Genomic DNA, 27,659 nt, shown 5'->3' on the forward strand with positions numbered 1-27,659 from the left:
GGTTCACTCTTACACCAAGAGCTACATCCAGTCCCCAGAAACCCCTGGGTATTCCACTAAGTAATCAACCACAGATTACAAAACACAAACACCAAAGAGGTGATCTTGAACCCTTTAAGAACACTCACCCTCTTTGATACACAAACACTACAAGTCAGAACACCCTCTGACTGTAGACACCAGTACCTTACAAGTTTTACAAATATGAAATGAAATACAAGTAAGAACAGGAAAGATCACACTTGATACAAAAGGATTACAACAGTTCCCTATTCCACTCTTAACCAAAGCAAAGCCTTAAGCAATCTTGTAATCTTGAAAAACTTTAATCTTTTTGGTAATCTGATCACTCTTAATATAATAGATGTAAACACCAGTTATATAGCCTAAAAAATAGTCGTTTAAGACTTTTAATCAAGGGTCAAAACAGTTTAGAATCATGGAAAACAGATTTACCATATATAACCAATTCTGTTAAGATTTTTAAAAAAATCGATTGAAAGCTCAATTCAACCGATTGAATTTGCCTTGACTGTGAGGTAAGCCAATTTCATCTTTTTCAAATCCTTTTCAAAACCACTAAGTGTAAAACAATTGATTAAAACGATAAATCAACAGGATGTTTTTCACTACTTTGAAAAACACTTTTCTTTTGAAAGAACTTGATTGATTCAGTTTTGGATTAAGCTAAGAGTGGATTGACAAATTGTAATCTACCTAGAACCCATGCCCACAAGCAACAACCCAATCTTTAAGCAATCTCCATGGATTTGGAGACATCAAAACTTTAAGTTCAATAATCTCCCCATTGTTAGCTACAACAAGAGGGGGGTGAATTATTTTCAAACTGTTTTCACAAATACTTGGCTTAGAATAAAACTTTTTCAATCAACCCAGAAAAGCAATTCAGAAAGCTAATCAAATTATCAAATAGAAACAGAAGCAGAATTTTAATAGGTTAAAAAAATGATTTAATCGGTTGTTTATGACAACGGAAAATACAAACAGATATAGAGAGAAGCATAAAGACAATTACACACAGAGATTATACTGGTTCACTCTATCACAGAGCTACATCCAGTCCTCAATCAAACCACTGAGTTTTCACTATGCAACCAATCACAGATTACACAAACACCACACACAAAGAGGTGACTTTGAATCCCACAAAGCCTACTCACCCTCTTTGCACACAACACACACCTCAAGCCAGAATCACACTAACTTTACAGGATTTCACACAGTTATACAGAATGTTATATGAACAACTACAAAAACTTGAACAAGATTAGAAAACACCTGGTAAATCACAATACACCAACACCCTATAGATCAGTTCTTTGAAAGACAGCAAAGCACAAAGCAATTTTGCTAAAAACTTGGCAGAAACCTTTTCACAAACAGTTTTGTAAACTCTCAAATCAATCTCAACTCAGAGTGTCAAAAGCTTCTATTTCATCAATCTTTAAACATTTGAATCATAAACATATTTATAAAACGTGAAATGCTAACGTTGAAGCAAATCTAAACAACCAAATCAAGTAAACCAGATTTTCAAAAAGTTGTTACAAGGTCATACATTTAATCGGTTAAAACCATGATTTAATCGGTTGAATGCTCTTGTCAATTATAAAACAGTTTCAAAACCTTCTTTTCCAGCTAAGTTACAAACAACCGATTGTTTCGAAACTTTAATCGGTTATTTTTCCCTTTGCATGGAAATAATCTTTAAAACTAATTGAAATGAGCTTTGTCTGAGATTCAAAATTGATCTTCTAAACCCCAAACCAAAACCTAAACCTAAAACATCACACAGCTTCAGACTTCATTGGATTTGACATATCAAAGCTTCCCATCTTCAACACCCATATTTGATGAAGACAAATCCTTGGTTTGCTTAGGATGTTCTGTTTGAATTTGACAATACTTGCAAAACACAAAATGTGCATGTAGTAGAGTTAATCATTTCCAGATATCATTAGCACCACAAAACCAATTTTCACTTAGTGATTCTCATAAGGAAAATCAATAAAATTAGTGCGAAAACTAGTGAAAGTAAGGTGCAAATCAGAGTTTATGCAACAGTTTTTATCAGAGTAAAGCAACAACTATCTAATCCATATAAACCAGTTTTAAAGCAGGATATGTAGTAGATATTAGCACAATACAAACCACATACTTCTCCCCTATTTTTCTTCACAAATAGAATAAAAGGAGGGATAAAAATAGCATTAAAAAGAGAGAGAAAATTTGTTCAGATGATAAATCAGAAATAGAAAGAAAGCATAAATTTTTCTTCAATCTTCTTGGCCATATTGTAGCTCAAATAGCTGATTCTGCATAGCCTCAATATGCTCATCCAGGCTTTGAAACCTTGCCACACAAAACTCCTAATGAGTTCTTTGATCATGTGCAAATTTTTCCAACATATTCATCACAAGCCTTTCAAATGGAGACATGAATGTGATTCGTTCTTCAATGTTTACATCACTTGGACCAGCTTCATGGGCACCAGCAGGTTCATTACCAATAGCAACAGCTTCCCCTTCATTCTCTTCTTGAATGTGAGCTTCACTTGATGAGCCAGCTTGGTCACCATTTTTGCTCACCTATCTTCCACCGACTTTGGTAAATCCCATCTTGCTTAGGGATCCATCGTTGATTTCACTTGATGTTTTTACAATTTTAGAATGCTCTTCTTCCAGATCCACTTCAAAATAGTGCAAAAATTTATAAATTAAGATAGCATAAGGGTAGTGGTAGTCACTTAACCTTATTGACTTTTGCATATGCTCCTTGATGATGTGAATCCAATTAATATTCACTCTGTTCATAATACAGTAGATGAGCACAAGGTCCTCTTCAGATAGCATTGAATTATTTTTGCCTCTTGGATTTAGCATCCATGAGATAATGAAGGCAATAAGCCTTTTATTCAGATTCAATCCTCCCACAGAAAAGCTTTTTATTCTTGATTGAGGATTTTTTAAGCAACTCTTGTAAAACTGCATCTTGTTGAATTCTTTAGCAACACCTATATTTCCTTTGTTGATCCTCAACCCAACATGTTTTAAACCAATGATTGCAGTCCAGACTTCACGAGTGATCTCCATGTCCACCCATTTCACATGTGAACAAATATTGTCACCAATGATTTGGAAATTAGTGTAGAAGACTCTTACCAAATTTGGGTAGATGTTCCTAGACATTTCAAGGAACCTTTTCAACAGTTGTTCCTTCAGAAGACTCATCACTTCCATGAGTTTCTTTTCCTTTAGCCAGTTGAAGATGATAAGCTTTAGATTGTTGATCACTTTCCTGCTTGTTTCATGGGATACTTCTCAATTTTCTCATCCTCTCATGAGAACCATCCTTCTAAGCGCCCACCCCTATTTATTCCACGGGTTTTCATCCTTTTAGAGGAATGAGGTGTGGAATCCATGGGGGAAGAAGTAGATTTCTAAAGCAAGAAGAAAATTGTAGTAGATTTGAGAAGAGACAAGAGATATGGGCAATGGGTTGATTTCTTGAAGAAAAACAACTGCATAAAGCATTGTTATATAGGCACCAAAAGCTGCTTCATATTTTGGATTTTAGTGGGTTGTTTTCCTCAAGAAAAAGAGTCTATTCAAAGGCACATAGTCCCACGTCAATCAGCACCAAAAATCACATGGAAAGCACATGAAGACTTTGACTATTCATAAAGGCTCTTAATTTTCCAAGATATGGAATATATTTTATTTAAGACCAATGTAACTTCCTTTCAGAGCGAAATCAGACCCATGATTAATGCAATTTAACTTGAAAAACTTGGTGAAAGAATCTGCAACATAAGCAATCTATAGAGAATAGAATCCAATTTAATGCAATGTTGTCGGAGGGGAAACAATCGGTTGTTTCGTGAAAACAATCGGTTATTTTTCTATGACAGCAATTGAGATTCACAAACCAAGGGTTATTGGCATAGAAGAATCATAATAGAAATACATACACTACCTTTCCATAAAGGAGTGATTTTGTATTTAAAGACATCTAATGAGATCATTCATAATTCATGTGAAGGAAAACATCATTTTTAAAAAAAAACTCTTATTCTTTAGAGAAAGTTTTACTGTCAATTAGTTATTATACATGATTAAAGAAATCCACATGACATTCAAGCAATCAAAATTCAAATAAGATCTGCAACAAAAAGTTCAGGTCAAATCTTCTCTTTCACACTTGATTCTCTAGCTCAAGGATTCTGAATTCTTTTAGATAACCCTTCCCCTTACAAATTTTGGTCCAATCGAATTAATTTGTTCATAAGAACCCTTAAGATTCTTAGGAATCCACTTTAAAATACCCCTCGGAACAAAAACTTTTCTCACTTTACAGAACTTGATAGAATGACCTTTCTCACACAATAAAAGCTAGAAACAACTGGTTGTTTCGACTTTTCAATCGATTGTTTTTCTGCAATGGTTGAAAAAGGTTTTAAAATGCCACTATTCTTGCTTTGTGGATTAAAATCAAGTCCAGATTTTCCTAAGACACAGTTTTGAGATGCAAGTATAGTCTCAAAGTTGGATTTCTCTTCAGAAAGTTTATCCACAGTTTTCACAAGATAATGAACCTTATTTTCAAGAGATTCACAGTTTTTACAAAAGCTTAAGTCACACTAACAAGAAGAGTTTTTGTAAATCAGTTCAAGAGTTTCAAAATCATTTCTGGAGTTTTCCAGCTCTTCTTTTTTGGTTTTGATTCTAGTTTTCTGCTAGTTATTTAAACCATTCAATTTATTGTTTATGAGGGCCAATCTATTGGCTTCTTCATAAGTTTCTTCGAAAGCTTCAAGAAGTTGACTATAATTTTCAACATCAATGGAAGAGTTTGAATTTACACTGGTTGATTCATATTCTTCCTTTGCCTTCAAACACAGATTGACTTTTGCATCTTCTGAGGGGGGGAGCTAGAGGAAGACGCCTCATTATCTTGCCAAGCTATGTATGCCTTCTTGGCTTTGCCTCTCCTCTCACTTTTCTTGATTTTTGCTTTCTCTTTGTTCTCATTGTTGGAACAATCTGCTTTGACATGTTCCTGCTCACCACAGCTAAAACAAGTATACTTGTTAGAGTTAAAATCATTTGACTCCTTGCTACTGTACCTATTAGAAGAGTGATTCTTGTTGTTCTTCTTCTTCGAGAATTTGCTGAATTTCTTGGACAACAGGCTGAAGGTATCTTCATCACTATCATCACTTGATTCTTGACACCTCCTATGACCAAAAATCTTTAGAGCAATGCTTTTAACATGTTTGTCTTCATTTTCTTGGAAAAAAAAACATGTTCATCTCCAACTCATGCTCTCTGAGCTTCCCAAACAATGAAGTTGTTGTCATGGAAGTCAAATCTCTGGATTCTGAGATTGTTGTGACCTTTGGCTGCCATGTTCTACCAAGACATTTGAGAATCTTGATATTGAGCTCCTCCTTCTCAAAAGTCTTTCTAAGACTCATAAGATGATTAACAATATGAGAGAATCTTTTATGCACATCACAGATTGTCTCTCCCTTCTGCATTCTGAACATTTCATACTCTTGAATGAGAGCATGCTTCCTTGCTCTCTTCACATCGTTTGTCCCTTCATGAGTGACTTCAAGGATGTCCCACATCTCCTTTGAAAATTTACATTGTGATACCCTGAAGAATTCATCAGAACTCAATGCAAATGTTATTATATTTTTCGCAATCCAGTCAAATTTAGCTTTCTTGCTTTCTGACTCAGTCCATTCAGACCAAGGTTTTTCAACACACACATCATCTTTTTCTTTTTTTGGAATAAAAGGACCATTTTCAATAGCATCCCAAATCCCTTTATATGTTGATTCTACAAAAAAAATCCATTATAACCTTCCAGAATTGATAGTTTACACCACAAAATAGAGGTGGTCTATTCATAGAAGCACCCTCCCTAAAGGATAGTCTATTCAAGAACATTCACCCTCTTTGATACACAAACACTACCAGTCAGAACACCCTCTGACTATAGACACCAGTACCTTACAAGTTTTACAAATATGAAATGAAATAAAAGTAAGAACATGAAAGATCACACCTGATACAAAAGGATTACCCTAAATCCTAAACTCTAAACAAAAGCAAAGCCTTAAGCAATCTTGTAATCTTGAAAAAATTTATTCTTTTTGGTAATCTGACCTCTCTTAATATCCGAGATGTAAACATCAGTTATATAGCCTCAAAAATAGACGTTTAAGACTTTTAATCAAGGGTCAAAACAATTTAGAATCATGGAAAACAGATTTACCAAACTTAACCAATTCTGCTAATATTTTTAAAAGACAATCGATTGAAAGCTGGATTCAACCGATTAAATTGGCCTTGACTGTGAGGTCAGCCAATTTCAGCTTTTTCAAATCATTTTCAAAACCATTAAGTGTAAAACAACTGATTGAAACAATAAATCAACAGGTTGTTTTTCACTACTTTGAAAAACACTTTTCTTTTGAAAGAACTTGATTGATTCAGTTCTGGATTAAGCTAAGAGTGGATTGAAAAATTCTAATCTACCTAGAACCCATGCCCATATGCAGCAACCCAGTCTTCAAGCAATCTTCATGGATTTTAGAGACATCAAAGCTTTAAGTTCAAAAGAGAGGTGGTGAACAAAGACACATACATTCCCTTTTCCACATGGATAAACAATTGTGATTGACTTGACTAATGGCGACCTAGTGTCAGTATGCAGTCAGTTGTTGGGCCCGACAATGTTGTCAAAGGAAATACAATAAGATTGTCCTGACTAAACAACAATTTCCAACAACTTCCCGATGATACATCTGATGATGTCCTTTCTTAATATGCACGAGCGCATATTCTTACACTTATTATGAGTTTACTCATGTCAGATACATAAATGAAACAAGTGCATTTAATGTATTTGTTGTTATGGTTATTATTGGGTGATTTGAATAATGCCTCCAATTATAATTAGGGTTCAACTGTGTTGGCATGTCTGCATCGTGCATTAGATCACGTCATTGACTTCAATCAGGACAACATTGGTGGTTGCATGCTACTTCATCAGTGTTGGGCTTGGGAACACATTAAGTGTCTGTCTCCATCTTTTCCACCATTAACTACAGAAGAGATTACCGTTTGACTTGGTTTTCCACTTGCAAAAATGTATAAACATTAGAAAACAATTACTTTCCCCAAAACCCATGTCTTTGCCTATATTTCTAACTTCTTCACTAAACCCTAAAACATGATATTGCTTACTACAAGTCGTCACATGCATAGTCCCATATGCAACACCAACCTACCAGTACAATGTCTCTAATAAGGTTTACATTGGACCAATTACAACCAAAACATGTTATCTTTTATGTTAAACTTACAACCAATATTATCCATCATTGTCATTCAGTCATTCTAACCAAATGGTTTTGGTTCTCGCCGGTTGACCCGCTTGCTGGTTGACCCGCTCACCAGTTGACTCGAACGGCAGTCTCTGGCTCGCCTATCTCCGCCTGAGAATTGAACTTCCTTTTTCGAAGAATCTCTCACCTGCAAAGACAAAGGGCGCCTTAACGACCGTTTGCACTCCGACGCTCAAGTCAGTATTAGGGCAAAGAAACAATAAGTGTATCAAGTAGTTTCAGTCTTAGAAACTGTGTACCTTGTTAGGGTTCTTAGCACCCTTTATATAGGTTGAAACTAGGGTTTAGCTCTGTTCTGTTACCCCTATCTAGGGTTCCTTGGGGAATGTCCCTGCGCCGCTATTTAGGTAATCTTAGCGTATCTGGCACATAGAACTTCCCTTAACTGGAGTGCAACGAATAACAGAGTGGTCGCTTGGGTACCAACTTGTGCACCTAATCTCTAGTGTCATATGCTTTGTGGGTGCCCTAAGTATTCACATGCCATGCATGCAGCTTCCCTTAGAAACCCTAACCCTAACGGGCCTTCGCGCCTCCAAGGGTTATTCACTCGTGTCGCGCCTGAATGCGCTATACACCCCACATGCATGGATCCCTCGTGTCTTAGGGCTTCTTCCCATCTCTGATGTTTTAACTGGTGACTGGTATAATTCTGGGGCCCACCTTACGTGACCAACCATAACTGCTCAGACCACCGACGTCTGATCTCTCCCTCTGTTGGAGAGGTCCGATGTCGATCCCTAACGTCGATGTCCGATGACTAGTCGGTACAGTTTTGTAGTTTATTTGACTCCATACACCAAGGACAATATTACTCTCTTGATTATTGATGAGGTTTCTTCTATTTTTCAAATTGTTTTTTCGTTGATTTGTTTTGCGACAATTGAATTTCATCAAGCTGATTGGGTTAGGCAACAATTTGGCTTTCGCCAAACCATCCTGAGTGACTATTAAACCTAGATCAACTTCATCAAGAAGATATAAGGGGTCAAACATAGAGTTATTGGTCACAATACCATAAAAGGTGGATAGCACTATGGAATGATTGACATAATCAACTTATTCAAGGTGATCAATTTAGTGGTAATGACCATTTATGTGACACCACGATGTACATAACCATATTATCAGCTACATATCTGATATGATTCCCAAATAGATCTAACAATGGAAATAGGAATTTAGGGTTACAGAACAGAATCAATTAAAATTAGTAACAATGAAAACCTGAATAGAGGAAGGTGCCACAAAAAAAGTTTGATAAGCCTGAGGATGATCGCCACAAGAATTGATGGATATTCTTGATAAGATCGCAAGATGCAGGGAAAAACCCTAGCAAAGAAATATTCTCTCTTAAATTTCCAAAATATTCATCCTCATTCTGATTTCCAAAAGTGTATAAATACAAATTTAGTTATAGGTTTTTGTCTCGTTTGTAAGTAAATAAAAACTGAAAATACAATCCATATATTTCAATAAGGATCATTTGTCCCAGTGGTTAAGTAGATACTTCCTAACTGGTTATGTGTTTAAATCCTACTTGAAGTAAAATATGAATATTATTTTATTTTAATGCTACAAACATGTTGTACATGTAATCAACATAGTCTTCTTAAACTATGGGCAATTCAGCAATTGGGCCTCCAAAAGATTAACCACCTTGTGCTGCAATGTCTCATGGGCCTTTCTAAGCCTTCCTCTTGTCATGGGTCCACCTAAGTCTTGAATGTCTTGGTCAAGTTGCTGCTCACCATGCCCTTAGGCTTGGATGTCCTAATCAATATCACCATTACACCAAACATTTGATGATGATGTAAGCTCACATATTAACAAATTTCATCGTGTTTTTTATAGAAACTTTTTCTAGTGTTTTGTTATTTATTTATCTTTTGAATGAAGATTGGAGAAAGTGTATTTCTAAAAGCATTAGAATTTCATGGAGGAAGTGGAATAAAGGAATATGAGAGTGAGAGGTGGGAGCAACTCACTAGGAAAAAATCTAGGCCAAGTCTTGAAGGAGACTAACATAGGGAGAACTTAGGAACAAGTAGAATGACAAAAAATGGGAGCATTTCATTACTAATTCCAAGTTAGAAAAATACAAGAGAGAGCACTCCTATTTATATGAGGATTGGTCATCAAAAAGAGGAAAAGTGTCAGGGGAGCTTCTAGTTGAACCTTGGAGCCCAACTCTAGTTCTGCCTTCCACATGAGTGAAACATGAAAGACAAGCTACAAAACCCCTAGCTTTGGAGCCCATGTTAGAATTTCCCTTCCCTTGTATAACTAGCCTAGGGTTTCTCTTGGGCCATTAGGAGCCCAATTTAAATCCTAGCTAGATTTGAGAAAATCCTAATCTAACATAGGCTCAAATATAAGCCCATAATTCTACTATATGTGGCTTGATTTCATAGCCTAATTATTCTACACTACTTGGTCCAATACATGACCCATGAAATTTTAGTTTACTTTATACAATTATTTAAACTAAAGCTTGGCCCAAAATGATGATGACTTGGCCTTGTTGAAACATGTTGATTTATAGTCTTTTGACTAAGGCTCTAGTATTCTTTTATGGCAGGAGATCTTCTCATATATACTTTGTGCATTTGTTCATCCTAGAGTTATTCTCTTTATTGGGCCTAAAAAAGATAGATAAAAGCCCAGTTAGGTCCATTTATGTTATTAAGTCCTTGAACAAAACTCTAGATATTCAATCTCCTTATTTTGTGGATGTTGTGGTTGAACGATTTTTCATCATTTTTACTTCTCTAATAATTTACATTCTTTATTAATAGTATGACATGCCACACGAGAGTTACCAACCACAACCCCAACCTTCCTATCAACATGTTGGGTCTTCTCCTCATGGTCAACAATTTCATGACCATTCATTTGATCAATCCATTCACTCTGGTCTTCGACAACCACCGCTCAGCACGTTCATGAACTACCATCACCCCATGTCTTTTTCAATCTCTATTGTAGGGGGTTCCATCATCATACAACATCTTTCTGGGTTAATTAGATTTTTTTTCCAGTCAACCAAATATGTTTAGAACTTTCATATTCATTCCTCCATTTGCATTCCAATCATCCTCATCCATGCATTATTATAGTTCGACAATGCCCTCATAAGTGCCAAATAGTCAAGCTCACAACAATGATGATGACAAAGATAATAACGATGATGCAGTTCCACCTCCCTTCATCTATAGTGCATAACGAGGAAATAAGACCTAGAAGATAAAGAAGAAGATCTCCTTATGATACGTCATCTCATAAATAAATTATTCCCCTCTTGTAATAATATTGAAGTTCAACTTCCATTTCAATTTTCATTCATAACTTTCTTTTATTCTTCTCTTATTTTCCATTCAAAATTATAACTTTCATACAAAATAAGACTCAAACATCAAAAGGAATTTAAGTAATTTCCATATATTTAATATAACTTATTTTCATAATTTTCAATTTCTTCAAAATAAACTTCACTTGATATGTTATTACTAAATTAATTTATTTTTACTCCATATAAAATCATAATTTGTACAATCAACTTTTACTTCAATTTAACATACATATAGTCAAAAAAAATCACACATTGCATCATTTATTAAATTTCCCTAAAAAAAAATCAATTCACAGATTAAATACATAAAAGAATATGATGAGATACCGTCATCACTTGGTTACATGATTTCAATATACTTCAAATTCAACTGAAATTGTGTAAAGATGGCACGATTTTAATGTTAATTTTGCATACTTAAAGTTGTCTAAAGGTTGCACGACTTCAATTAAACCCTAAAAAAATTATTTGTTACACTAAACAAATAAACAAAGATCACACAACCTCACACTAAAATCTTTTTTTGATCATACACCTTTATCTTTGTTTAAGCAAATTCATTCCAAACTCATACGACTTTTAAAAGGTGAAACCTTTTCACATTATTTGCCTATATTATAGTTTGAAAAGTCAAAATCGGAGTTTGAGGTCATTTTGTCCAGGTTTAAACGGTGAGTGGTGAGTGAAAAGGAAAAAAACAGAGATGAAAAGTAAAATGAAAAATATAATTTATTTAGTTAAAAAATTAAGAATAAAATAATAAAAAATAGTATTTTTTTTTAAGATATATTATTTGTTTATCAATATTACTATTAGTTTTTATCATTATTATTGTTATATCAACGAAATGATCACTTTATCTAGAATAACCTCAAAGTCTTCTTTAACCATAAATTATTTACCAACACTTAATACACTACATTAGCATTAGGCTTACATTAGGATTAGGGTTAACAACTGGCAGTAGGTTCGGTACTACCTACCTGTTGTCCGTTTCTTTAAAAATATTTATCTCATTTTTTTTATTTATCCGTGAGTATTCAGGTATTTTTTTTATTTTTTTTTAAATTATTTAAAATAAATTAAAAATTAATTTTAAAATACAATTTAAATAAAATTACATGATAAAATAATATTGTAAGTAAATTTGATTTATAAATAAATAAATTTAAAAGCCTGAAGAGGTTGGAAATATTTTTAACAGCATCCAACATCTTTTCACATTTTCACGCAATTTCACTCTACTAAATCATTTAGATTTTCATATTCCATTCCTTTTCCATTTTTAACAAGTTTATTTCCCCCACTAGCAAACACACCATTATTATTTAAAAGCCTTTATTTGTTTGTTAAAGTGTTTTCTTAAATTAAGTAGGGACAACTTTTGCTTACACTTTTTAAGTCTTCTGCCTCAACCACTGAGGGAGAAACATTATAAGTTTTGGCATCTTATAATTCACAACTTAAATATTGAGTCTTAATTAACCATTTTTTTAATATTTTTATGTATATGTAGTTCTATTTTATACTGAACTATCTTTTTTCTATTGGTATTCATTTTATTCCTCTCAAACGTGTTGATATTATATTTGTTCCCGTGCAAAGAAAGGTTTAAAATTTTAGACACGCAGGATCTAGAAGAATTCCGTTGTAAAGTAATTTTACAGTTAGGCACAGCTTTAATTGGGTTTCAATGGCTGCCCTCTACAATACTATTCATTTAATTACAATAAATAACTATTAAGTTTCAACTCACATTACATTAATTGCTGATAAAAATAAATAAAAATTAGTGCAATTTAATTTATTTCCACTCCAAATTTTATGTTTGCCAAGCAATCTATAAGCTTTTTCCAGTTTTAGGATTTGTTGATCGATCAATCTGCGTGATTTAAAAACAAATGAAAGAAAGTGATTAATAAACATTAAAAAATTAAATTTAAACTTAATTTAATTTTATAAAATTGATTTACAAAAAGGTGAAATTACTTATATATTAAAATATTTTTAATTGATATGAATACTCTTTTTGTATTTAAAATTATATATTTATTAAAAAATCAATAATAAATCAGACACTGAAAAATCCTTATTTAAATAAATTATAATAGTATATTAAAAAATAGATTCTAAATCTAATTTAAATTTATATAAAATTTACATTCATTTATCTAATATACAGCATCTTAATTTTTAGTCCTGAAAATGTCAAACTATTCGAAAGCGTGTGGGAGAAAAATTAGGGTTTAATGTTTGGTTACAGGGCAGAAGAAGATGATTTGGGCGAGTAGAAAAGGTAGTTTTATGGAAGTGATTAATGATTGGGTGAAAACAAGAGAAATAAATAAGATGAGTTGCAACGCCTCCCAAGAAATAAATGAATAAATGAATGGTAGGAAAGCAATAAAGAAAGTAGGCGCAAAAGGGAAGCAAGAATGAGAATGTGTGGCACTGTGGTGTCATGTGCTTAACAGTGGATTTCTGTGTGTATCTGTGTTGATGAAGGCTTCAATGGTCAATTGCTGGGGTCAATAAGCATGGTAAGGTATATATGTACTTGACCAAGTGCCACGTAACCCAATTTCTCTCTCCATCACATGCATGGAAAATATATAAAATTGAAGGGATTCAGAATGAGAAACGGAGAAAAGGGAAAGTGAAAGGGAAGATGGTAATATCTGAATATGTGCAAGTGGCACGGCAGCACCTTTGGCTTTAGTGGAGTCACATACCTATCATGCGTACCAGCTCATGACTCTCTTAAGTCTATGCTAAACTGCTATGCTTCCCTTAGTTTCTTTATCCATGTTGGAATTCTTTGCCTACACACTTGTCCCAGAACATGCACAAACACCCCACTGGGTCCTACTTCACCATCCTTTTTTATTTTTCTCTCAATTTCTCAAAGTACACATTTTCAACCATCATCAACCCCGTCTTCTACCCTTCACTTCACCTTCTCACCGTTGTTGTTGTTGTTGTTTCACCTTGCTTTTTCTTCCTTCTTTCTCTCTCTAATATGGTGTCAAATGCAAACACTGCTGCACCCTTTTGTTGAAAGATTATAAAACTCAATTTTTGGAACACTGTTTCCTTACATTCGCTGGTGGTTGTTCTCTGATTTTCCTTCCCCCATGTGCTGACTTGGCTTTCTTCGCCTTGCTTTGATTTCTCTGTCTCCTTGGCTCTACTGGGTCTCCTCTTTCTTTGGTTTTGGGGTTGAAAAGCTCAACTTTTCAGGATTGAAAGAGTTCTCTTCTGCCTTACTGCTTTGTGTTAATTTCGTTGTGGTGTTCTTGGCCCTTCTCGGATCCAGCTTCATTTGGTAATAAAAAAATTATTATTATTATTATTATTATTATTATTATTATTATTATTATTGTCCTTTTTTCGTTTATGGTTTTATTTATTTCTTACCGGAGCACTTTTGTGGCTTCTGCTGCTATGGATTTAGTTGGTTTCTGTTATAAGACGTTGATTGACTATGTGTTTTGGGTTTGAAGATTGTTAGATGAGGGAAGTTGGAAGCTTCCTATTTTCTTCATCTTTACATATTTTAAAGCCTCTTTTTTGGTTTGTTTAGTATGGAATATTAGATAGTGCAAGTGTGTTTGTTTACTATAACCGAGTGAAGAAGTATCTGTTGGATACGTTATGGAATTGTTGGTTCTTTGAGTTTCATTAGTCAAGGAATTTTCTGATGAAATTTATTGATATGTAAGTATTTTGTTCTGCAAATTCCCATTCTTAGTCCTGAACATGTCCATATGCAATCTGTACGTGAATGGATTTCTGGTTTTTCCGTACTATATCTGCGTTTATCTTTTATGTTTGACTAATTTTTAGAAGTCGCTTGTCATATACATAGAAGACTTGCATAAACTGCTAGTTACAGATTCAATATTTTTGGTTTTCTGTATTCTTTCAGGTTATTTGATTGTATAATACAATCCTTCATTTTTGGTCGAAGGAAGATGATGGTGAGATAGAGAAGATGGAAAATACAGGCATATGGATTCAGAAAGAGGGCCACAGAAGAAAATACTCATTGCTTGGGTTATTGAATGATAGGGAAATGTCAGAGGAAGAGTCTTCAAAATCACAGTTAAAGAAGATGATTAAAAGATCAAACACTCAACGGGCAATAGCTGTAAATGCTATCCAATCACAAATTAGCAAAGTTTTCTTCAAGGATATATTCGTTCGACGTGTCCATGGACTGGACAGTAGGATTCCAAAGCATGTGGTGAGTGTGGACGAGAAATATGTCCGGCGCTGCCTGGAATTTATACACAACACTGCATTAAGGGCCACAAACATGGAAACTTTATCAGAAAGCTTGAATAAACCTAAATTTTTTGGTGGAAATGCATATGGTTCAGGGCATTTTGTCTTTGAATGTCCTCTGGCTAGTGAGAGTGGGAGAGTAGTTATAAGTGGTAATAGTGGAGATGGGTGGAGTTTAGGTACAATAATGGAGACCAAGAGTATGATAAATATCTTGAATAGTACACTTCTTCAGCAATTTGGTGCTTCACATAGAAGTGACAATTTGAACAGGATGAACTTTTCTGATCCTGAAGGACTGGTATGCTATGATTTTATGGACTCTCCTACTGATTTACCTATCACTTCGTTGTATAAATTAGAAAAGGACAAACCAAGTCATAAGCATGGCTCCATTTCTGTTCATAAAAGGCTTGTTTCAACTTCTAGCACCACCTCTACTGGTTCTGATCAGTTGTCTTCGGCTTCTTCTACTCTATCTCAGGGAATGATCCAATGTACTTGGAAGCATGGGATTCCTCATTTTGTTTTTTCTGCAGATGATCAGAAGGAGGTCTACGTAGCAAAATCGAGGAAGGTAAACTCAACGGATAACCAAGCAGTGGACAATGTGTATGAATTTCATTTGAACAAGGGTGGCCAAAAGGGTCACCATATTCCCGACAGTGATTTGCCATTTGTTGGGAAGATGAATGTATCAACAAGTTTCACCCTTTGCCCGAACAATTGTAGAATAAGGGAGACAGAGTTTACATTATTCCTTAACGTTGAAATTAATGACAGAGAAATGTCCACGTCAGAGCATTATCGCAGGAAGAACAGGGGCCTGTCAAAGAAGGTGTCACAAGTTTTTAGAACCAGCCCATCATCAAAACGAAGAACAGTCTCAAAGTTTGGTGGATCAAGTTCCATAACAGAGAGTTGTCCGTGGGAGCCGAATGCTCTTGGTGGGACCAATTTATTAGAGAGTGACACTCTTCCAGAGATGGCTGCCATTGTTGTGAAAAGCCATCTTCCTTGTAAACGACCAGAGAAAGTAAGAGGGGGTTGGGGTTTAAAATTTCTTAACAAGTCTGGTGGAAATGAAGTCACAGTGCCTTCTGAAAGTTGTATTCAAAATAATGGGGACTATTCAACCAGCATGAGCATTTTAATTCCAGCAGGCTTTCATGGTGGGCCAAGAACCAGAAATGGTGGACCATCCAGTCTGATAGATAGATGGAGATCTGGTGGCCGCTGTGACTGTGGTGGTTGGGATGAGGGGTGCCCTCTGACAGTACTTGAGAGAAGATCCAACAAACCTGAGGTTATGTCTAAAATAGATACACAATACGAGTGCAAGTCAGTTGATTTGGTCACTCAGGTCTGTTTATATTTCTTATTATATTTTGCTTCTTTCTCTTTTCTCTTTAAACAATGTTAGTGACCTCATATTATCATATGGTTGGGGAGGGGCAACGAGTGTGGGACCTGGAAATATTGGTTTTTGTTAAAATGTGTGCATTTCTCCATAAATTATCAATTCTGGTTAGGATAGGCTTTTAAATCACTCTAATATCATATTAAGAAGTGAACTTTTAAGTCTAACTTAACTTTACAAAATGGACTTATAAAATGAGGCTTGCATTGAGTTAAATATTATGAAAAGTTTAATTTCTAGTCGATCTGGAATCTCCAACACTTTTTTGATCGTTTTCATATGTGATCTCTTTTCCTATAGTTATATGTTAGCCACCATCACCAAGCCTTACCTCACTAGGAAGGATCGACTAGAATGGTAGAATGGATATTACATCATTGGGGTCTGTTAGAAACCAAATTGTCAATAAAAGCATTTAGTGATGGGGAAATGACCTTCATGCATTTTCTCCCAAGTTTATCTGTAATTGTGTATTACTTTCTGTTCTTATTGAACAATTAAATTTGTTTTTTTAAGTATGCAATGAGATGATCACACCCCTCAAATTTCAGGGTTCAAGCGATTTCGGCCCCACCTTGAGGATGGTTAATGTTCATGATGGTGTATATTATATTCATTTTCATCCACCTCTGTCTGCACTACAGTCTTTCTCCATTGCTGTGGCAATAATTCATGCACAAAGTCCTACTCTTCAGCCCAATCTTGCACAGGATCTGTCATAACTAAAGTTAGATCTGAGGTTATTTAGCAGTCATCATTCTCTTACTGTATTATAAAAAGTGAAGAGAAGATTTAGAGGATTTATACATTAATCAGGTTTTCATTCTGTGTAGGGTTGTAATTTTAATACACTCAGATGTTATCTTATTTAGGAGAATTAGTTATGTTTGTCTTTTCTCACAATTCATAGTTTGTAACCATCTTTCTCCTCATTCTTTTTTGTTGAAGAGGATTGATTTTGTAAAAGGTTTGTTTCAGAATATTTGGTAAATTATAGCATTGAGATTGAGCTTGTTACAGTTGTTAATGAGAAGAAATGGGATTAGCATTTAGCACTCATTTATGGTTGGAAACTTTGAAGTGTCACTCATTTTACTTAGTTCCATGAATGTTATATCTCAATATCTTATTGTATTTGCTTTTGTATTCACCCTTGAATTTGGAATTACAATGCTGAAAATACATTCCCTTTAATTAAATGTTCATTAGAACATTAACCTGAATACTTCTTGCACTACAATTCTTTTCAATAACTTATCTTTTGATAGGACCAAGCATGGAGAGTTCGCCTCCCATCACAGTAAGGTATGCATATAGAATGTGATTAATGGTATGTTTGGATAAGTTTCTCCATAAACATTTTTAGAACAAAATTGAAAAGAAAGATGAAATAAATATTTTTATTAACTAAAATTAATTTGCAAATTTTTACAAATTAACTTTTACACAAAGTAATTTTGGTTTAAGGACAAACTCAATTTTTTTTTTGGTTCAAAGGAGTTAGGGAGAAATTTACTTAAAGGAACCTAACATTGATATGTTTATATAATCTCTACTTGCAGGTGGTGACAGAAAGCTATTACAAATGAGCCAGCATAGTCAAAATGTTAACTAAATGAAAAGGCTTAAAAGATGAGAGATTAATTTCTGAAGTAATAAAAGTTGATAAAAATAATCATTTTGGCATAAATTAGAAAGCCTCTAAACAGCAGTACCTTCACGAGTATTGCATGTGAGGAATTGATTTATTTGAATGTCAGTAATGAATTCAAGCCATTACATTGTTTGCCAATAAATTAATGAATTTTTTTATGCTAATAGTATAGTAAATAATAATAATAATAATAATAATAATAATAAAAGTTTTATACTATTTTCATGTAAATCAAATTTAATCCAGATGTAAAACCCAGACCTTACATATTTTGATGTCAAATTTAAGCGCGTTCGAAGAAGCCATTACGGGACATTATACAACTTCATATTTTGAATTATATTAATTAAAATTTTATTTTGTATATGCATGTATAAATACACGGTAATACGATGTTACGCATACAGTAAAAGAAGATAAATTTTGTTTCTAAAATTTTATTTTATCATAAATTATTAATTTTAAATTTATTTTTAATCTATTGCAAGTGGAAAAACAATTACACTTCCATCTACATAGTAGAGTATCTCTAATACAAGGAGGGTTATAAATTGAAAATATGAATCTTATAGTAATTTTTGTGTCAGAAATATTTCACAATAATAAATAACAAGAAATTATTCATAATAATCAATAACAAGAAATTATTCATAATAATAATAAAAAAATTAAGATTAAATATTTTGAAGTTGAAGTGTAAATAAAATAGGATTAAATTGGATCAAAACTCTAGTGTTATAAAAAAGTACACATAAAAATCTTAAATAGTTGAGGTGATATAATTAATTCCATAAAAAAGCAAATTAAATAACCTGCATTCAAAATGCTCTTTAACTAAGTTTAACTATGATAATTCAATAAAATAGGTGGTGTACTTAAAATATAGAAGGAAGGAAAAATGCAATAAATGATTATTTGGTAACAAAAAATTGAATTAAGGTTGATGACAATGTTTAAAATGTTGAAGTATTACTTCGTTATTAATAATCCCAACATTTACAAGAAGAAAGTTGTGTTTGTGCAGATCGCAAAAATTTTGGATCCTCTCTGACCCAATTCCCATATATTTATTTGAAACAATAAACAAATATGAATTGGATATGATTCAAACAGATAAAGCCATCTTATAGGATAACAGAAGTATGCTATTTTTGTTGTCACATATGGAAGTTGGTGGCTTAGAGAGGCATCTTGTGGAATATCCCCCTCGTAATTGACGTTACTCTTTAAGTCAAGTTTTTTATGAAGGTTTGTATCAACTGTATGAACCCACACTCCCAAAACCCACTTCACTGTTCTCAGTTTTATCTACTGCAGAATATAAAAGGAATATGTGGGTCCACATCTACTTATGCTCATGCTTTTGTCAACAAATGTTTGTATTTCTTATGATTCTTGGTTCCTTTCACAGTTGCACACTGAAACATTAAATCAAAAGACACAATGAATTAAACATCAGCTTGAAGAACTACAGTGAATCGATGATTGAGTGACAAATAGCATGCATCCTTACACTTCTAACCATTAGATGTGTAAGAAAAAAAAGATGTATGTTGTGATAGAATTTATAGCCTGATGAATTAAGTTACGGAATAAATTTTACTATTTTCTTTGATAACCCAAATATCTAAGAAATTGTCCTCCTTCATGGAAACCCAAAAATTGCCCAAAAAAAGCACGGTTACTTTGTTTTCCAATTCTGCACACTTCTCCAAAATAGGGTGTTTGTAACGTCCATCCTTGTCATATATTTTCAACTTCTCAAAATTGCAGAGATGATTTTATTTTTTTTATAGAAGAAAAGATATGGTAAGTATCATCCCTGGTGTCTAAATGTCATTATTAGTTGAAACAAAACAATTATTGCAAGGGTACAATTTTGTCTTTTTTTTTTCTTTTTACACTATTTTACCATGCTAATTTCAATTTAATAATTTGTTGAGAATTTTATGCTATGATGAGAGATGAGAAATTATAAAAGATCAAAATCGTGTCCCCAGATGTATCATATCAAATTAAAATCGATTATCTTCATTTCGTGTCTCCCTTTCTCTTCTTGAAATGACAGAGAAGGAAATACAAAATGGAAATAGATAATTATCACATTAGCGTGGTACATAGTTTACGATTGAAAGAGAGAGGATTCTCCGTGTACAGATCTACACTTGTAAGGCTGTAAAGGATATCGTCACTACCAGTGATAGAGGATTTCAGTAGTAAATGCAATAAATATCAAGTGATTCCAGTATTTTTAGCAGTTTTTCCAACAAAACGCAACTCTATAACTAACACCAGTGGAATAGTTCGACTTCATTCCAACTCAAAAGGAGATATCAGTGTCTTCTAGCTTTGCTATTGTACAACTAATTTAGTAACACTTGTTCAATAACAATTTATCAGGGCACCTTATGACCCGCTGATTCGATAATGGATTAAAACATACGAGATGAACTCTAGGACTTTTTTCTGCATAAGCTTTATGTTGTTAAACTGTAGCATAAAGCTTATTGAAACAAGTTTTAAAAATTATAAGAATCTTAAAACTGTTTTCATGAGTTTAATCAGACACACTTAGGGAACGCAAGGGAGGAATTAGAATTTTAGATATGATACGTCAAGACCGAATACATCTGGGTGTAGAAAGAACTATCCACTTTATTCTATTCTATCTCAGTTGATTACAACCTAAAACTGATGAGAGCAGACTCAAGTCCTCAAGTTCACTCTACTAAGTAATCCTTAATAACCACCCATTCAAATCACAAAGATATTTGCATGTGAACTGATTGTATCCGTCAATTTAATACAATAATTAGAAAATTGAAAATTCACATCCATCAATTTTAATTAAAATGCACTATGATTAACTATACTAATACAAGTGATAATTCTTTTGCCCCAACCATATTAAAACTTTCCATTCTAAATAGAGATTCGTCTTTCAAAGCCCCACTCTGGATATATGTATGTTCTTGCAAAATGCAAACAAAGATAATCTCCTTATTATTCTCTCCTTTAACCTTTAACTAAATTATTAATAAGTGAAATACTTCTGAATGCCCAAGGAGTTAAAGGGATAAACTAAAGTAGTCGCTTAAAACCACGAAGAGGTTCACAACATTCTATATAAATTTGGTTAAAAAAAATACTTCATAGAGGATATTCACTTTACCCTTTCCATGAGAAAGACTTGGGTGGACATAACCCAAACGTGACATGTTGTGTTGGATACATTCAACTAGAAACTAACACCCATTAAAAATAGTATCATATTAAAGAGAAGCGACCATGCCTCCAGGTTCACTCTCTAATGGTTGTGGTAGTTCTGTGAGTAATTAATGCCAACCTCCGTTGAAGCGCAATGGTTCTTCCAACAAAAACCAAAATTTTCGGTTTACATTTTAGCACCATCTTTCAAGTTATTGCTCACTGTAGTTTTAATTCTTCATAATAGTGAGAACCAAGAGTTTGTCTCAAATTTATGCTTAGAAAAACATCTGTTCTAGTTCTTACCTTAAATCAGAGGTGGGTTTTTTGACAGAAATCTATACTTGTCCTTTGTTATCTAAAATTACATCATCTAATATTCCTAAGAAATTATAATTATATGAATAAAATAGAAAACTTGGGTCATTTTATTCAATGAAATGAAAAAAATGTCAGAAGTCATAGTCTAGAACCTGCTACATACTTGTATAGTAACTGTGAATTGAAGAACAAATGACTTAATTTCAGGGATATTAGGATAAAAAAGTATGACCCATATTTGATAACACAGGTGTAAACAGCTTGTCCCGCAAATAAAGCACTCAAATCCTGCTAAATGAAACTCAACTCATTCATTCTATAGATAATATGAACAAAGACTCTTCACTTATATCAAACTTGGTCAATCTTGTTATCATTGCCTTTGCATTCTATATAGCAAGACTTGACATCTCTTGGGCATTTCATCAAACGGGTTGTTGTCACTCCAAAATTGCTCGTTTCCGCATAGACATTTTTGATCATGACATTACACGAAGAATACCCAGAAATTAATATCGAGGAATGAAGTTGGAAATTATTTCAATGTCAATATATTTAGAAACATAGAGAAGACAGGTCTAGGTGGTGGCGGGACTATTCTTTTTCTCTGCCAACGGAGTCTAAGCGAAGAGAAGAGATGGTGTGAAGAGATGGACACAAGCCACACAGAGAGTAGAAAGAAGCCACTGAAGTTTGATTACTTTTATGACATTGAAGGTGAGAACTTATCTAAAAGACTTGACAACACATTCAAATTTGGAAACCAATGAAAACGTGAAAGATCACATCACATTTAGGTTAGTGTCCATCCAGGTCTTTCTGCCCTTTCCATATCTCAACATCCTCCATAAAAATTCCTTCCAAATTTCAAGAGGCACGAAAAGAAAGACACATTTAGATCTCAAGTCAGTAAACAAAAATGAACCAGCACCCAGCACCTAATGGAATAAACCCCATTTACATTTCAATAGATTTTTTTTGCAATAATTCTGAACTCATAGTAAAAATCATGGGATAGATAAAGCATTAAACCACAGTACCAAAACTCAGTATTCAGTATACATACACTCACGCACACATTTCACTGAGTAAATGCAAGCGAGCACCTGCTAGGAGGACTGGGAAGAGAGTTTGAGGCATTCACTCTGGCATCTCCTAAGGCAAATGTCATTCCAATTTGGCACTTGATGTTGGTTGACACAAACAGTGCGGGCACAGGCATCAGCACATGCGTCAAGATCGGAAACACCACAAACCGTGACGCAGGTATCGGGAATGGGGTCTTTGGAGAAGGAGCCAACCTTCTTGAGCATCCTCTTGGATGTGCAAACCCTCTCACACACGAAAATTTCATCAGAACTCCTTTCCCTCCCTCGAGCACTCTTTAGCCTCTGCTCCTCCGCGTGCCGTTTCTTTACCCGAAACGCTTGCCCAGCAACCACCACAGGGATCGCCGCCCCCAAAAGCGACCACCAGATTTCAACCATTTCTCTCACCCACACAACGAACGAACAAATTCTCCTCTTCTTCTAATTCACATACTGCATACTCGCAACCACACGTTACAGAGTTTCAATCGTTAGTAGTTATTGTTAGTCGTACACAGTAAGCAAACCCTGAACACGCGCGCGCGAAGAAAAAGAGTAATGTGTTGAAATGCAAGCGGAAAAGAATGAGAAATGGAGTTTATATAATGCATCGAACTGAATAGAGAAGATACTAATTCGAATGTGTGTGGCTTTGTCTTAGTGAAGAAATGAAAGAGTGAAGACAATACTGCATTTACCGGCTGCGGAGAAGAGTGGCGGAGAAGAGCGGCAGAGACAACGTTGTGGTGCTTCTACGGCGTAAAACCCTCACTCCACTACTTTTCACAACAATGAACCATTTAACTTTCTTTGGGGGGTTTCCTCAAAAAATAAAAATAAAATATTTTCGCTTTCTTTCCATTTAAGAAATGAAAAGAAAATTCATATTAGATAATATAATTGTATTTTTGTCCAGTACTTTCTCTGCGTTCTTAATTAACCTAAAAATCTATGGTCTCGGTATATTTTTAATAATTTTTTAATTTAGTTTTAACATATTATTAGTGAAAAAGTATTTGCATTATCAATCAATTAAAAATATTTTAAATACAGTTTTTGAAGTATTTATTACAAAATTTGATCATTTTAGAGATTAATTTAACTTTCAAATATATAAATGAATTATAAAAATATCATTAAATTATATGAGTGAAGAAGCCTTACTATCATTTATCATGCATTGCTAATTTGCTATAGATGTTTTCATCTAAGATATTTATAAGTCTCAAATTTAAAAGGAGGTATATTTAAAGCTATTCTGTTCCGTCCGGTTGATTTCGGACGTCTTCGTGCGCGACCTCAACCGTCAGCTAGGGACTCCTTCCCACTGGTTACCTGTGAAATCCTGCAAAGAAGGACAAAAGGGCGCCCTAGCGGCCGTTTGCACTCCGACGCTCAAGTCAGACAGCAAGAAACACCAAAAACTGTGCACCTCCGTATCGGAGCACCGCGTATGGCACTCTGAAGGTGGTAAAAGGAAACTGTGTCTAGTGTATATTTCTCCTTCTAGCAAACATCTTTCCCTAGTCCCTTATGCGTAACCTCAAGGCTTGAGCAAGCAACTAGAGAGTTTCTGGAAAATTTGCCAAAAGTTCGAACCCTGTTTCCAACATTCTCAACGCTATTTAAACTACCCAAGCATTTAAAGCGCCTTAAAGCGCTTTTAATCATAAAACGTAACGCACTTAATTAGCGTGTCTAATTAGAAAACGTAGCGCATTTAAGACGTTGAAACGCTTGGGAGCCTTTATAGTACCTTAAACGCTCGAAACATAAACTGTATTAAATGACTTTAATTACCTGATACCTGACTAAATGGTGTTTCTATTCTGACCTGGCCGTCGTACACGTGGAGGGCCTCACCGCGCCATGACCCCACCTGGGGACGTTTCTGCCCATCTGGGGACGTTTCTACGTGTGAGTCCTCTTGCTTGGGAGTGCTAGTGCGCAAGGGGTGACTTTTTTGGGTGCCAACTCGTGCCCCCAATCATCTAGTCACTCACTTTGAGAGCGTATCTGCCTTCCTCTCGTACCCTGCGCCTGGCTACCCTGGGCGTGACCCTCCCCTTGAGTCGTATCTGTCCCAAAGGCGTCTCTGGGGCGGCAGGGGTACTTCACGAGTCGGGCTGCCCTACACTGGTGTTGTCACTATGGCCTTGAAGCCACCTTTTCCTTCTCTTTATCACCACCCCGGATTATCGGGACCTGAGGCCTTCCCACGGCGTCGCTCCCTCCATGGTTTTTCCTACCCATGGGTATCGGGAAACCGCACTGTGATTGCCTTGACTTAATGATATTTGATCTTGGCGACGCCCTGGTTAGGCGACGCCTTCACCTAAGCGACGCCTTGCCTTGGCGACGCTTTCACCTAGGCGACGCCTTGCCTTGGCGACGCTTCCTCTTGGCGACGCTGGCACTTGGCGTCTCTTCACCTAGGCGACGCCTTGTGTTGAGTTTGACTCCAGGCGTTGACTTTGACCTTGACTTTCTCAACGCTCGGATACGGGATGGTACACAAGCCCCCCAGTCTTAAGCCGAAGACTTGTCTTCAGCGCAAAGACTAAGGCCTCGCCCACGCCATCCACGTGCCACCCTGATGACGTGTCATTCCCTGCTGACTCAACAATTCTCGAATTACTGACGTGACACTCTCTGAACCATAGGGGTGTTCTTAATGGCTGATTGGACATCCTCTGAAGCGGGGAAAATAACACCTTTTGGGGCTACGCTTAATCGTGCGCCACGTGGCTCATCACACGGCCAGCCTCTGGAGTCTCTTGCGCTCCCTTGGGGCGCTTAATCCTTTGACACGCGGCACGATCTCACAGCTCCTGATTAGCGCCTCTTGGGTTGCAAAAGTAACGTTCAAGTTACCCCAAACCCCGCGCTCACACCACTGTTACATCCATTCTCTCTGCATCTCCGCACTGTTCATCGTCCTCAAACCCTTTCCCTGCAACTCTCGCTCTTTCCTTCGTGCTCTCCTTCCTCCCTTACTTCGACAACAAAGGTATGATTTTTGCATATCTCGATTCTTCTCTTTCGTCGCATTGCATGGTTTATTGAACTGCCTGGGACTGTTTACATTTATGCACTACTGCGTTTTTCCGCTTCTCCTTTCTTCTCTGTTCCCTTCTCCTTCCTTCTGGGTTTTCTCGGTGGGTGGTATTTCCTGGGGTTTTACCCCCTTTTCTATCTTGGCATCACTTTGTTAAAAGGCTTTTTCCTTCTTCTTTCTCCAGCTATTTATTCACACCATGACGCGCCCGAACTCCCAGCCTGGTTCTCCCCCCAAGACCCCCAAGTCCAATTATAAAGCCTTCTATACATGGGCCCCCGACGAACTTTTGAACGAGTGCACCAGCCTGACATCCTTTCAGGACCTGGAGAATCATCGTGGGGATCCCCACTTGTATAACTTCAATGCTTTCTGCCGCACTCATGACGCGCACATCTCCGTTCGTCCCGGCCGACCGGGGGAACCTGTGTGTGTGGATGACAGGCCTAAAAAGGGGAGTCCCTTCTTCTTTATGTACCAGACGGTGTTCAAACGCGTCGGGGTGCGCCTCCCATTCAAGCCCTTTGAGAGGGAACTCCTCACCAGATTAACACCGCCCCCGCCCAACTCCACCCCAACAGCTGGGCATTTGTAAGGGGTTTTCAAATCCTCTGCGGGCACCTGGGCATCCTTCCCTCCGTGGATGTCTTTTTGCATTTCTTCGAAGTGAAGAAACAGGGGAAGAGCTTCTGGGTAAGCTTCTCCGGGATCGCGGGTAGGATCCTTCTCACCCTCTTCCAGAACTCCTACAAAAACTGGAAAGGAAAATTCTTTAGGGTGTGCTGCGCCAAGCACGACCCCACAGCCCTAGACGGCTTTCCCTTGTACTGGACGGAGCACCCTAAGCTGCTCAGGGCCAAAACCTTGGATGAGCTATCCCCTACTGACAGGGAGGTATGCAAGGCCTTGGCTGGCCTGGGGATCGTCTTTGATACGTTGAAGCTTATCGCGAGCGAATACAATGCTCACGCCCTGACCACATATTTTGGTAGGGAGACCCTTCCCTTTCCATCTTTTGTTATCTGTGCCTTGCTACTATATGTTTGTTTCTCTGGCTTCTTTCACTTGTTTTCCATTGTGCCATGTGATTCGCGTTTCACGTTTCTACGCGTTTTGTGATTTTGCACAATTGCTTTGGCTTTGACTTCTGCTGCTTGGTTTATCTGAATGTAGGATCGGTGATGGGCGCCTCCAAAAGGATGATGCTGGCGAAGGCGATAAAGGACGCCCGTGCGGCCAAAGCGGGCGCCTCCTCTGTCCCTGCTGCTGACCCGAACCCCCCATCGACCCTGCCTCTGCCACCACCGACCCCTACTGAAGCTCCACTAGGCTCATCTTCACCGTCCCCACCTAGCCCTGAGGCGCTTCAGACTCCTGGCTCTCCTCCGCCCATCGCCGCCTTTCCTATTGCCGTGGCCTCATCGCCGGCCCCAACCCCCCTCGACAAAGGGAAACGGGTCTTGGAGATCATATCCGACGATGAGGACTCGGATGGCGTGGCACCCTTCAAGAGGAGGAAATCTGCAAGGGTTCCCCTCCTACCGGCGGCGTCGCCCCAGGGAGAGGATTCTTTCAGGGACAACCCTCCCAGCGCTACTTCCCTTCCCCCACAACCGTCCAAGAGGATATAGGTGAAGGCGCCGAGTCTGCTCCAACCCCGCCACCGGCAGAGGTCTCTGCTTCTCCTGCCCCCGTCGCTGTCGCCCCCGATTTTATCGCCATCCCTCCTCCAATCATGCATCTGATGAGGGGCTTCAGTGGTGGAACAATGCCAGAGGGCACCGACAGGAAGGAGGGCATGCCTTTCTACTTGGGGGCCTTCTTGGCGGTG

At 36.5% G+C, this 27,659-nt stretch overlaps 3 protein-coding genes across 3 annotated transcripts; 1 reads left to right on the forward strand and 2 right to left on the reverse strand.

Annotated features, from left to right (window-relative positions):
* Nucleotides 1-4,911: 4,911 nt before the first annotated feature.
* Nucleotides 4,912-10,336, reverse strand: LOC137817113 (uncharacterized). Its single transcript, XM_068620343.1, has 3 exons — nt 10,264-10,336; nt 5,325-5,868; nt 4,912-5,257 (listed from the first exon to the last, which is right to left on the reverse strand). The coding sequence occupies exons 1-3, from the start codon at nt 10,334-10,336 to the stop codon at nt 4,912-4,914; spliced, it is 963 nt and encodes a 320-aa protein (XP_068476444.1).
* Nucleotides 10,337-13,163: 2,827 nt separating this feature from the next.
* LOC137817097 (uncharacterized) lies at nt 13,164-17,573 on the forward strand. The gene is made up of 3 exons (XM_068620325.1): nt 13,164-14,118; nt 14,722-16,443; nt 17,052-17,573. The coding sequence occupies exons 2-3, from the start codon at nt 14,788-14,790 to the stop codon at nt 17,220-17,222; spliced, it is 1,827 nt and encodes a 608-aa protein (XP_068476426.1). The 5' UTR covers nt 13,164-14,118; nt 14,722-14,787; the 3' UTR covers nt 17,223-17,573.
* Nucleotides 17,574-22,621: 5,048 nt separating this feature from the next.
* LOC137817098 (uncharacterized protein At5g64816) lies at nt 22,622-23,605 on the reverse strand. Its single transcript, XM_068620326.1, has 2 exons — nt 23,469-23,605; nt 22,622-23,223 (listed from the first exon to the last, which is right to left on the reverse strand). Exon 2 carries the CDS (start codon nt 23,167-23,169, stop codon nt 22,792-22,794), a length of 378 nt encoding a protein of 125 aa, XP_068476427.1. The 5' UTR covers nt 23,170-23,223; nt 23,469-23,605; the 3' UTR covers nt 22,622-22,791.
* Between the last annotated feature and the right edge of the window lie 4,054 nt (nt 23,606-27,659).

This window comes from Phaseolus vulgaris, unplaced genomic scaffold (assembly GCF_000499845.2).
Source record: "Phaseolus vulgaris cultivar G19833 unplaced genomic scaffold, P. vulgaris v2.0 scaffold_16, whole genome shotgun sequence".
In the NCBI taxonomy this organism is placed as follows: domain Eukaryota; kingdom Viridiplantae; phylum Streptophyta; class Magnoliopsida; order Fabales; family Fabaceae; genus Phaseolus; species Phaseolus vulgaris.